Raw genomic sequence first — 13,611 nt, 5'->3', positions numbered from 1 at the left:
CAAGAACACTAGATGGGGCTGTAGTATCAAGATGAAGCTTTGGGAGTAGCTCAGCAAGGCTGATGAGCATTGTCACTGATTTTTCATACATAGTGTTTGTGTGTTTTGCGAGCTAGAAAAGACTGATGAAATGTTACTTGAACAAGTGGATGATATAAGTCTAAGTCTGTCTTGTCAATGAGGAGTTTATAGATTAAAAACAAAAAAAATGAATAAAATGAATGTCGTCATAATTTTTAGTGCAGTAATTGTACATAGTTTCTTTTTAATCAATTTTCAGCAAACTCAGCAAAATGATTGCAAGTCTTCAGGACCAAGCTTTTAAAACTAAAATTAAATAAATACTCAGATTTCTTTTGCAATAAAAAGTACCAATCTGTATTGCATATCCCAAGGTACTTGGTTACAAAAAAGATATTTTCTCTTGCGAATTATGGAGGCCCAAGCAGCTGCCTCTCTTGTAATTCTTTGAAGTAAAATTTCAATTTACCATCAAGGACCTTTTGATTTTACCATAAAATGTTTAAAAAAATAAAAAGTAAATGAAATACATAGCATTGGACTCATGAAGTTAAAATTCTATTATTTTGAAATTACAGAATATGTTGGATATGTGCCCATACACATAACACAAAAACACACGTGTGTGTTTTGTAGATTGCGTCCATGTGTTATCACTAAACAGGCAGATCTGACGTCTGGCTGCTGGCCGTGCTCGGACCCGGCTGATGTCGGCTGTGAAGCGAGATTGACAGGCCTGAACGTCAGCACCCATATTTCTCACCTATGATTCACACTCACTTTGTTTGGCTCCTGATGAGGGCTGCAGTCTGCCAGCTACCGCTCAGTCCCCTCAGATACTTCGCAGCTTCATTGAACTTCATACAAAGCTTGCATTTATTTTCTGATGGTGCCTCAAAATGTTTTTAATAACACAAACCAATATTAAAGTTTGCCACATTATTCAATCTGTATTTTCTTTCATCCCAACATCACCACACTTACTCACTCACTCACTCACTCACACACACGCACACACACACACACACACACACACACACACATTTTACTATGTCACTTGAACTAAAGTAACATTTCAATTTTTTAACGGCAAAAGAAACTTGATTTGTTATTCAAAAATTGCCCTCCACAGTCTACAGTTTAGTTTAGTAGCTGACTCACATAGCTGGGTTAATAATTCTTTGTTCCTATTTCATTTAATGTTTTTTTTCCGATAAAGTAGAAAAATGATAAAGTAGAAAAATGTGATAAACCATGTATATATATATATATATATATATATATATATATATGTGTGTGTGTGTGTGTGTGTGTGTGTGTGTGTGTGTGTATATATATGTCCCTACTCTAGGATAAGGCATCAAATTAAGAAAGCCAGAAAAGATGATAGGGCATCTGTCAAGAAAAAAACAAAACGTAAAGAGCCGTGAAGGCAGGGAATATATATATCAAATAATAGTGGGGTTTATGAATGCTGTCCCTTTTTATATGAGTCCAGCATGGGTCCATTCTGTGTTGTTTGAAATTTGTTTCTTTTTTTTGTTTCTCTCTCTCTCTCTATATATATATATATGTAATATATATGTATGTATATATTTATTGATTCATTTACTTATTCCTTTTTTCTTTCTACAAGCAAACATTTCATGTGTGTAATGCTTGCACAAGAGGCAGAGTTAAATAGTCACTCGGCAGCACTTCACACCGTGTGCCATTATAACCAATACACGCTGACAGACTGTGTGACATCACTCAGCTGTAATGATTCAGCTGTGTGTGTGTGTGTGTGTGTGTGTGTGTGTCAGTGAGAGCGAGAAGAGGTGTATGTGTGTATGTGTGAGGTGCAGAGTAGAGTGATGGGGTTTGATGGCAAGCTGATGAGGTCATGGCTCATGCCTTCTGCTTGCGTCATCACATATTAGATGAGACTCCTTCCTGCAGAGCTGCAGCTGCTGCTCTAATTTTTGTAAAAGACTCGCACACAGAACATGTATTACTTCACATAATGGTGGGAACCTTGCAAATTATTTCCAAATGTCTAAGATGAAAGCTGAATCAGAAATTATACTGATATACTAACACTTTTATATATGCTGTCTGAGGATATTTATATGATCAATCTTAAAAAACAAATCGAGTTAAAAGGCTTTTGAGGGCTGGATAGTCTAAGGGCTATGGGGCTAGGAGACCTGTAACAAAAGATGAACAAAAGAGCATCAGTTACTGGCGGCTGTTGAATAATATTTAATATTATTAAAACAGAGAAATACACAGTCTTGTATAAAACAGGGGTTCCCAAAGTGAGGTTCAAGTAACAGAGGAAGCAAATGATTTTCAGATATCAGATGAGAATGAAGAAACAATAGAATTATTGAGGGACTGCATGGCGCAGAGCGTAGCGCAATCATCTTTGGAACCGAACATTCCTGGTTTAATTCCCAGCTCCTCCTAGTATGTTGAAGTGCTGTTGAGCAAGACACCCCTAACTGCTCCCCTGGTGCAGATGGATGGCAGCCTACTGCTCATGGTTCATCCACGATGGGTTAATTACAGAGAACGAATCTCCCCACAAAGGATTAATAAAGGATAAATCATAATTATATCAAATTAAAACTTGCCCAATATTGTAAGCAGGCACAATTGCTTGCATGTTGTTTATTACAGTCAATTAATTGATTCCTTACTGCTCATGAAATTTCATGAAAACTGACAACTTCCAAAAAAGAAAAAGACACATAGGCACACACTGATGTGATACTTTATATAACTGCCCCTATAGTATATGAGAAATTATTAGTAAAACTCTTTTTCTAGTGTATATGGCAATGTAATAATTCTTTCATAATCTGTTAGGTTCACAAACATTGATATTTAACAGTAGTCCATAGTTGCTCCAAATGTAGACCATATAATCAAAAAATAGTGGGGTTTATGAATGCTGTCCCTTTTTATATGAGTCCAGCATTTCCGTGTTGTTTGAAATTTGTTTCTTTTTTTTGTTTGTTTCTTTAAATTGGTTATCCTATTCCTCATCAATAATACACATTTGAGCCCTCCTGCTTGCATTTTATCAGACTGGAGAAAAAAGTGTTTGAGCAGCACAGTGACGTCAGCAAAGCAAACAAGCTCCGCTCATCATCATAATCATCTGCTAGAATTACAGATGTGATAATCTAGGTCAGAAGTGGCGCCAACGGAAACACTGCTTACTAATCTAAATAACCAGGATTTGCACGTGTGGGAGCTGCATGAGGTGTGTAACGTTGGGGAGTGGGTGTCTGAAAATACATTTTTGTTGAGATAAAATGTCTGGGAAAAATTGCCCAAAAAAAAAAAAAAAATCTATTCCCTTTATCTTAAAATAGCATGAATGGGTTGTTGAGAAATGTAGGGTAATATCACTGCTCATATCATTTAAAAGAAGCATTCGGTTGCACATGCTGTCAGGAAGGTCACCAACTAATGTCTGGAAATGTTTTTTTTAAAGAATGTACGCAGGTCTTCCATTCATTTATGCGTGTTTTTATATATTTGTTTTACTTACAGGAAAAATAAACATGTGCCAGTTTAGATGTCATTAAATGGGGCTGTGTATGTGTGTGTGTGTGTGTGTGTGTGTGTGTGTATTGGACACAATTTGTGCCAGCTCTGTGACATAGAGGACATGGGGCTCAGGCGGGTGCAGTGAGTGGCAGTAACAGCATCTCCTGCTTGAGCCTGCCCCATCTCTGACTTCATTGGCTCCAGCTCTGACGCAGATACCCCCCCGACTCAACCACACACACCTCCCACTTCCCCTGCCAGCATCCTTCTTTCATCATGTTTTTTTCACCCATTTAAATGCTTTTTTTAATTCATGTGCTTTCTGCAGAGTCTTCCGCTGCTCCAGCTTCTCTCTGCACCAGGGTCCAACAATGCATTAACTGAACAGTCTCCTGTGCACATAAAGACATTTCTATATTTTCCATTTTATCATCATGAACCTAAATGGTCAGCTTCCCTTCGAATAAACGGTAAGGGCTGTGCTCTGAATCAGAGCAAAGCATTGAGCACAGTAGAGCTGTTACACACATTTTCAAGCATGTAGAACACAAGCAACTGTTTTAGCTCAATGCAGCATTAAAGCAGCTGAACTGATGACATATTTTCATCATAAATTATGCCAATCTGTTTCCCGTTCAGATTAAAATAGCTCTCATAAAGTATACAGGCTTTCAGTTATTTAACAAACATATTACTTGACTATGCATTGATGGCACTGTGCAAAGAATAGCTTTCTGCCTTTGGCAAGGAGCAACACACATTTTCTGGGACCACTGCAAGTGTTTTTCAAGCAAACCAACTATTAAGTATGAAGAGATCGTAAATTGTTGGAAAATTATGGAATATGTAATATGCCGCATATTCAAAGGCCTAGTCGAGCTGGGTGTTTTCTAGAGAGTGACTTAAAGAATTTGAAATAAAGTACAGAAATGATTTGTTATTATTATGTAAATAAACAAGTGTAATTTCAGAAAGAAATGAAAAGCGTACAATTATATTTTCAGTTCAGGATACTTTTTACAAGCAGACATGACCTCTGTTTGAACCAGACAACAAATTATGCATCACAAACATCAGTATTATAAATCTGTTAAAAACTCTTCACACTAAATTTCAAGAATATTTTTGTATTTTATTTCGGCACCAGTTGAGATCACATAATTCATCATTCAGGAACATGTGCCAGAAATCGTGGATTTATCGAGATCATCGAGTAGTAGAGATGCTGATGACTTAACATCAACTATCTGTTGTGGTCCAATCATTTTTTTACATTTTTATTTTATCTTCTGTACATGATCTCATAGCGGAACAGCAGTTTTATGAAGAGATGGATTAGAGTGGAAGGGTATCAGTGTATTCTTCAGTGACCCTTATAGACACTTTTCATGCTCCCAACTAGGCTGTAGTGTTATGGCAACACCATACAAAAAGAACAGGCTTCAGGGATGCAGGATCTGCAAGGGCCTCTATTAAAAGAAGTTTCTGCCGAGTCATAGTAGAAGCCAAACTCAAATATCACATGAGAGACTACAATGCAGCAATCATTACTGGGCTCTAAATATGACCAGTTATATAAACAATGTTTACTCACTATTTAAGTTGGAACCTTCATCCTCCTCACGTTCGCTCATATGCCGCTACTGTTAAATCTTCCATAAAAGGCAACTTTCACCAGACCGGCCTGTTTCCTGTTGATAAGATAGTGCTGTGGCTCTACTGGGGGGACATGCAGGCAGCAGAAGAGTCTCGTCCTGCTAGTAGACACTTGCCCTTGGGGACATAGCATGTAATCCTTGATGTGGGACAACACTATCAGGAAAAAAGCCTCCCTTATTGAAGTTTCACTCTTCCTGCCACCAAATTCATGACATGATAGAAACTCCCAGATATAGCAGAATCAGATGTCAGTTAATGCCAAAGTATCAAGCCCAAATTGGCATAATGAAAAAAAAAAAACCTTGGACTATCCAAACCTGATGTTTACATGCATCTTTGTACATTATCTTATACCTAGCATTGACACTATATGTCACCACAAGGAATATACAACTAGATCCCACTTTCACACTTCATGCAATGAAAGTGTAGCTTTTTTTTCTGTTTGCATGCATGGTGCATTGCTGTCCTTGTGCGTAGTCTGCTCTTTGATATAGGAGAAAATCATTACAATATGACAGTGCCAGGTCAATACACATTTATCTATGGCGTTGTGTCCCAAAATAAATGGCCCAAGATGTGCCTGGAAAAATTAGCTGAAAAAGAGAGAATAAATCTGAACCTTTCAAGCGAAGTTATACATTCATTGCCTATGCTTTGAGATTTGTAAATTGATGGTTGGTGCTACATTCAACACTCTTGTTTAATTCCCCCTGTTGTTGACCATACACCCTGAAGCTCAGGGACGAATGCAGATTTCATAATTATGTGATCAAGCGCCTTTTCAAACAAACAAGCTCTCAATTTCAAATCTCTTGTTAGAATTCAGGTGTGATAAGTCATTTGAGAGAACTGTTTGTGAGTCAGTGGACAAAGGTCACAACATCTCATGGGAGTAATAATTAATTTGTATGATCATTGTGACTCATTTTTATTAATCCTGCAACATAAAAAATGTGGCCACGTGTGATAGGGACTGACCCTGAATTGGGTCCACGTGATTGTGTTCTTGATGCATTCACACTTGTATGTATGTATGTATGTATGTATGTATGCATGTATGCATCACTCAGGTGGCACGTTGATAGCAGTTCTGCACAGATGTGCTGCAAAGCAAATAGGATGCACATTCTGTAGGAGGATGATTTTTAATGATTTTTGTTCTGCCCATTAGACAGATTGTAACTTAAGTAATGATGTGATTATTTGATTACTTGCTGTAATGTGATTACTTAATACAGAGCACTTGCATGTTGATTACTATGCTGCAGAAAAATGTAATGCAATTCATTAAACCATAAACTACAAACCAGGAATGTGTTTGTCAAAGTAAACTGACAAACACAGGCTGGATTTTTTAGAGGTAAGTTGTTTTTCTGTATCATAATAATGCAGACCAAGATAATAGCTGACATATGTCCCTGTCTCACCTCTGGATTGGTCCTCGGTTGCTACTTTCTTTAATGATACATTACAAAGATAATCCATATGATACATATATTTATGAGCAGTGTGAATGTAAAAGCAGTCCGACTCATGCTACAAAGCTACATATCTCTTTTGTCATATCATAAGCATTGAAGTTAAACTTTGTGGAATTTTATTGATGTATTACCTTTGGCTGCCCCCAACCTGATGTTAGTGATTAATTGATCATTTTGAGCAAAAGCATTTGGACAAAGTGTGTTTCTTCTTTCTCGTACACTGAAAGACATAAACATTTTCAATTAGTCTTCCGGTCTTACATAAAAGACCCAGAGCTAAGAGTACAACAAGACACCATATTTAGACAAACAAACAACTTAGAAAGGTGAGAGGAAGGAGAACAATAAAATGAATGGCTCTAATGTCCTAATGATCTCTTAGAGTGAGAAAAACAGAAAGATGTTGTGAACATTAAGCGATAAACAAGGATGTCATCTGTTCTCTAGGGACCGTGGGACTGGGACCTTCGCCTCTAGGTAGCGATGTCTAACGTACTACAGTCTGACAGCCATTCTTTAAAATACTAATTATTAAGACGACATAAGGCAGGCAATGATGTGCTGTGATTTGTATTTCCATTAAGCTAAATGATGTATCTATCTCACATTTGTCCTAATGGATCACAGTGCGATGACATCTATTGACGTCACATTTGAGATGATCCGCATTGCAGTCACATGCAAATTTGTGCTTGCCAGACTTTGTGTAAATGTAGACCCCTTTTTTGTATTATAACATTTTCTGACAAATAAAAGTAAACAGAGGCAGTAATATGCTCATTGGTTGTTGAACGAGTTGCGAGCCAAGCTGTGAAGATGTGCATAACTCCCTCAGCCCCCCAGGGACCCTGTATTTTCATGGGCCTGCCTCTGACGTCAATGCTCCGGCTGTCCTGTGGATTGTCAGAACAGACTATTCAGTTGGGGGGAGGGGACTAGAAGTCTCTGTGGTGTGTGTCTGCTGCATGTGATGTGTGTGTGTGTGTGTGTGTGTGTGTGTGTCTATGTGGATATAACTATGCTCCTCTGTGTATATGTGTTCATGTTTGCGTGTGCCTGCATGTGATCTGTAAATGTTTCACTTACATCTGGGGCATGTGTGTATGTGTGCGCGCGCGTGTGTGTGTGTGTGTGTGTGTGTGTGCAAAAAGCTTGTACAGTGCCTTGAATTAGAAATGTGCTTAAGTGGATGAGGACTGTAACATGAGGGTAGAGGGCAGAGCTGTGTGTGATCGAGAACGCATGTCTGAAGACGTGCACCTCTCAGTCATCAGGAGGATGTTTGCTGAAACAGTGGAGGGCAGAAAATGGTTAAGCATGGCTGCGACCACTTCTCTCTTCAGTCAGCTGTTGATCCCCCAGCGGAAGATATTAAAGCTTGTCTTTCACCAGCGGCCATAGGAAACCTCTGCACGCACACTGCATTAAGACAAAGGAGATTTCAGCGTCTTTCATCACCTTTGTGATTTTCAAACATATCTCCAGCACACACATGGAAACATTCACAGACGGATGTGGGATTTAGTAGCCAGATAATGTTAATAGAGAAAGGAGTACTCGCTGTCTATCCAAATTGATTGAAATGAGGCCAGCGAGAGATGGCGGACATTTTAGGCTTTATATAGTCTGTGGTGCTTGGCTCATTTATTGCAAGTGTATCTTGAAAAATAACAGACACCTATTTAAAATCTAATTCCCCGAGAGCTACTCATTGCCCTCCAGAGTGACATTTCTTCTTTTTTTGGTGCTTCAATGTGTCAGCAGTGTTGAAGAATCACAACATCTGACAGTAATTTGCAATGAGAACATTTTAGTCATTGTAAGTACATTACATTTAATTTTTAAATATCTAGAAAATTGATTTTTTTTCCAACATGAATAGTGCTATTGTGTACTTTGAATGTTATTTATACGTGTTTTTTTTCAATGTTTTCTTTTGTTCTGGGTCAATTTTGTTTTATTGCGCCAATCGAAACTGACATTTTTTCATTGAGATTCAAATGGATTTGATTGGTATGACAAATGAAGGTCTTTATTGACTAAGGGATTTTTATATTAAGAAATGAGAAACAGGCAGCATAATATGAGTACTTAAAATCTTATTTTATTTTACTATGCTGTCAAAGAAAATCTTACAAATCATATTCTATACACTGCTTATAATGGGATAGGAAATTATCAACCTCTATAAAGGCCCAGTCATATAAAAAGTAAAAACATTCAAAAGTAAAAATGCTTGGATATACCATGAAATATACCGAAACCTTGCCAATTTTTGATAAGAGCCATACACTCGTGTGTAATTATTATATATTAGTTTTCTGATAAATTTGTAACCAGATATACCAGGCAGCTTTGTCACAGCACCTGAAAAATGCTTTAAACCATTCTTTACTTGTTCATTACTTTTACTCATATGACTCATTTTCAAATATAGCCTGCTGTAAAAATGGTCGCCACTTCCTGCATATGATCGGTATCCGAACATGAAAAAGGTTGCATTGACACCTACAAGAGCCTTGGATCATAAGGGTTCAGTGGTGGGTCAAAGGCAGAGATGCGGCATCCCTTGTGATCTACCGCATTTCCGTATGATATTCATCCATAACCGTTTCACATAAGCTCATAAACATCCAGTCACGAACTTTGCAGGAAATGTTTTTAAAGCATTTTGTTTTCTCTCAAAATACCCATGCATAAGCTTTAAGTGAGGGAGGAAGTGAAGAGGAGAGCCCTAAAGGAGACGTTGGCTCCTTGAACATCGACGTGCTTCTCGACTGTTTGTGTTTGCCGCATTTGACAATTTTACACTTAAAACTTGTCCACGCTCTTTATTTTATTCACTTAATCGTCCATTTTTGTCTTTTTCATGGGGTTCCCAACAGCATATACCTGCAGTCTGCAGACTGACTGCAGTTTCTCCTAAAACATGCGATAAGGCATGAAATGACTGCGTCACAGAAGAGGTGTCAAGAGCTTCAATTGTTTGATGTGTAACTTTAAGATGTAAGTTTTTCTTACGTGCCAGGGCTTTTCCCAGTTGCCCCAAATTAAGGAAAAGGTGACAGAGTACGTCAGCGAGAATTCATTATGTTATGCATAACCTCGTAATAGACCAGCTGCTCCGGAGTGTAGGAATGCCAGTGATTGATAGCGCACATGCTGACGTAACCCACGTCAGCTCCCACACCTCTCTCCCTTTCTCTATCTCCCTCTCTTTCGATATGATCAGAATGTAGTGCCGTGGCCGTGAGGGCATCTGGCACACTTTCTGCTGTATCACGTCGCACCTGTTTAGGTGCACTGAGTGCTGATAACACAGAGGCACATCTACGAAGGCTATGACGATAGCAAACCTACTTCATCTTTGGATTGGTGGAGTTCTGTTTTACATGTAATGTGTTGATAATCTTGACATTTCATCAGAATCGCAAAGTACTGTGTGTAACAATAAGTATCCGTTGACCTGCTCAAGAATTGAGAAACAGTAAAAAGGAAAATGCAAAAGTTGACTATTCTTAAGTATGTCTGGATAATGAAAAGGGGGATTTTGATGACCAGATGATTGTTTTGGGTTTTTTTCAAGATCTGTATACGTGTGGAAAATGACAATTACAAGTACTCATAACAAATACTACAGGATAATGAGAACAAGTGCAATTCAGTATTTTACTAACAGGAAATAAAAATTCAAGAATGTGATACAGCATCACAGACCTAGCCTTTTTAGATTATGTTTGTCTTATTTCTGCTTAGTAATGCCCTGTGTAATTTTAAGGATTTTTTTTTCTTGTTCATATGGAAACTAAGGCAAATTTCCAGGTGATTTCACAATACTGCTCGGGTCTGCCCCAGCTAATTGATGGAAATATTATCAGTTGCATTATGTATATTCTCAATCTGCTGCCCTGTCTGGGGGGCTGAGTTGGTAGAGCGGGTTCCCCTCCGGTTGGATGTTTAGTTCCCAGCTCCTTGTGTCTACATTGGATGTGTCCTGAGGAAAGACACCGAATTCCCAGTTGCTCCCAACATACTGGTTTGTGCCTTGCATGGTGCTATCGCTGTGTATTTATTTTTAACTCTTGCTTTTACTTTTAATCCACTTTAGAGAACTAAAGCTGTAAATTCCACAGCTACAGTTGTTGCATCAGAATGTCTCTATAAAAGACTAAAGAGCAAAAAAAGAAAGTCTGTCAGGGCAAAAATGTTCTTAAAGGCCAAAGATAAGAGGTGAAGGATAAGTATTGTTGGAGGGGTGATTAAAATATTTATCTATTTGACCACACAGAAGCATCCTCTTCACAGGGTGGTCTTTGTTTTTGTTGTCTCCCTTCCACTGCTCCTCAGGATGGACCGATCATCCCTCTATCTCCTCTTCTGTCTTCAGTTAACCAAAGTTTACTTCTCTTCAGCATGCAGCTGAGGGCAGCCTTCTCCATGTACCTCATCTCTCTTTCTCTCTCCACATTCTGCCTCTGCTCTCCCACTTTGCCCATTCTTAACTGTCTTCTGGTCCCAATATACTGATCCTGTTGTTTAAATAGCTTTCCCATAGCAAATAAATGTTTTTTTTTTTCCTTTTTAGCGCTTTGTTGATTTGTTTACCTTTTATTCCAATAGTCTGATGTAATTCCAAACAAGAACTAAAATACAACTACTTCTTACTTAATGCGTCGCTTGGGTAAGCAACCCCCTGCTTATATTACTCTTGATGGTCTCAAATATTAGTCTCCAGTCTTCTTCCCAACATAATTTAATGATTTCTGGACCGATTTAGATTCAATTACAGGCCTTTGTCTCACTCAATTTTCTGTTTCTGCATATTGAAATCTCGGTCAAATCAGGTGTTTGAAAACAGGGATTCACAGATCAGTGGCTACCCTTCTAATTTAAAAGGGAAACAAGGGGATCAAAATTACAAAAAAATGCAATGCAATGACAATAGCCTCTAAGTAGAAAACATTTTTAGTGCAGCATCTCATTTCTCAAAGACTGTACATCTTTTTGTACATGACATGGGAAAAGAGTACTTCATGTATGTAAAACAAACTAGCAGGCATTTTTGTGAGGTAGCTCATCATCATTGAGCTGTTCAAAGCTGATCAGCTTTAAATCCCAGCGGTTCTGTTTTATGGCACTTGTGATAGATTATATCATACAATTTTCTTTTAAAAATATTCGTCCTTGCTGTCACTGTGTGCTATCAAAATACATTCTCCATAAAACTGTCGAATCCCATTGAGAAAACAGACAAGGTACACGACTCAGCGTTTTTTTGTTCCTTCCTTTACTTTGAAACAACAAAGAGGAAATACTTTGAACAATTGCGCTAACTTGACGGTGGTGCGCTCTGTGTCTCTCCCTCTCTCAAACGCGTGTGTGCGTGCGTGAGCGTGTGTGTACGCGTGTGTGAGCGTCTGTGTGTGTGTGTGTGTGTGTGTGTGTGTGTGTGTGTGTGTGAGCGTGTGTGTGTGTATTTACTCCCACTTCTCTGTCTGTCCGTCGTCGCCTCCGCTCGCCCAGTCTGCTGCTGCTGCACATCCACAGCGGAGCTACCACGCCGAGGAGGCGGACCGACTGTAGCTACACCTCGGCCAGCGGTGCTGGGTCATAGCGCTGGTGGAGGTGTGGTGTGGGCAACGCACCACTCTTCGTTGCCCTTTCCAATCCGCGCTCAGCCCGTCGCATTCGGGGCACCATCATCCCTCCCAGCGCGTCCTGGAGTAGTTTTTCATTGAGCAGACGCACCAAGTTCGAGCTGCAGAGGCGCACTTTTCCCCGCGGCTCCTCTGTCATTTAGCGCTCACTCTCCGACATGGAAGATGGTCCGTCTTCAACAAGCTGTTTCAGAAGGTTAACGGACTGCTTCCTGGGTGCAAGTAGGTTAATGTTCTTTTTTTTTTTTTTTTTTTTTGACCATCGAATTGAGATTAAAAAAAAAAAAAAAAATGAATATCAAGGCGACTTTCGAGATTAGGTGAATCATGCATCCCAAAAAAAAAAAAAAAAAAAAATCTGTTGTAGTCTTGTCAAGCATGCAGGTTTTGGCCACTTCACTTTATGAATGACAGATTGATTGCTGATCTGGATGAGTGGCGGCTTGGTGGGGTAGCAAGGCAAGAGCTATTTTGAAAATAATGGCGTGTGCGATCCATTTTAATGAAATATAGAGCGGGTTTATGAAGGTGGTGGCGGATTTAAGTCGCACGGAGGGGACAGGCGGCGGTGCAGCAGCAGCAGCAGCAGCAGGAGGAGGAGGAGGAGGAGGACATGCCGGCGTGAGCCAGGGAGTGTGGCTGGATATTTCCTCAAGAAAGGGGGAAAAGTAAAAAAAAAATAAAAATAGACCTGTGGAAAGTCAGGTTCAAAAGTCCCGATTATGTAAATGAAAATAAAATACAATAATTGTCGCATATTTGGGGGGGGGGGATAAACTCCACAAATTCTGTCCATTTAGTGAAAAAAAGTGTTTAATTCAATATGAACATTTTTATTTATAAGTAGTGCCTGCTGCTCCAAACATTCAGCATGAGGTACCGTGTGGGAAGAAAATTTAAACGACAAATGCACAAATATATCGACAGCACCTCCTCTATTAAAATTCGTCGAATTCGTTTCGTATTTTTATTGAAATACGTTAGGTGGTGATGTGGTTTCTGTATGTATGTATGTATGTAATTTCTAGTTTTGTCTCTTGCACTCCTCTGTGCCGCACCAGTAAATTGTATCAGTGACTATTTCCATGGCACCTCAAGTGACCTTTACGTGGCAGTACAGTGAAGAGTTAAGGCCTGGGATAGCAAGCGAAACCAAAACACACAGGCATAGTAAACCGCATGTATTATTGAGAAACATCATGTAAGAATCCCTGCATGTATCCCCTCTGACCAAATAAATGCAAAAC

The 13,611-nt window shown here is 39.0% G+C and overlaps 1 protein-coding gene across 2 annotated transcripts in view; it reads left to right on the top strand.

The window, feature by feature from the left end:
- Window positions 1-12,141: 12,141 nt before the first annotated feature.
- Window positions 12,142-13,611, top strand: part of pde10a (phosphodiesterase 10A) — a 42,546-nt gene continuing 41,076 nt past the window's right edge. For both annotated transcript variants that reach the window (XM_086167519.1, XM_086167511.1), the window contains exon 1: window positions 12,142-12,586. In XM_086167519.1, coding sequence (XP_086023645.1) covers window positions 12,523-12,586 — 64 coding nt within the window. In that variant the 5' untranslated portion in view covers window positions 12,142-12,522. The remainder of the gene's footprint in view (window positions 12,587-13,611) is intronic.

This window comes from Fistularia commersonii, chromosome 2 (assembly GCF_037954325.1).
Source record: "Fistularia commersonii isolate RoL2024-O1a breed Wild chromosome 2, RoL_Fcom_v1.0, whole genome shotgun sequence".
Classification (NCBI taxonomy): Eukaryota; Metazoa; Chordata; class Actinopteri; order Syngnathiformes; family Fistulariidae; genus Fistularia; species Fistularia commersonii.
Note: the sequence above shows the minus strand (reverse complement) of the source record. Positions and strands in the feature narration are given on the sequence as shown.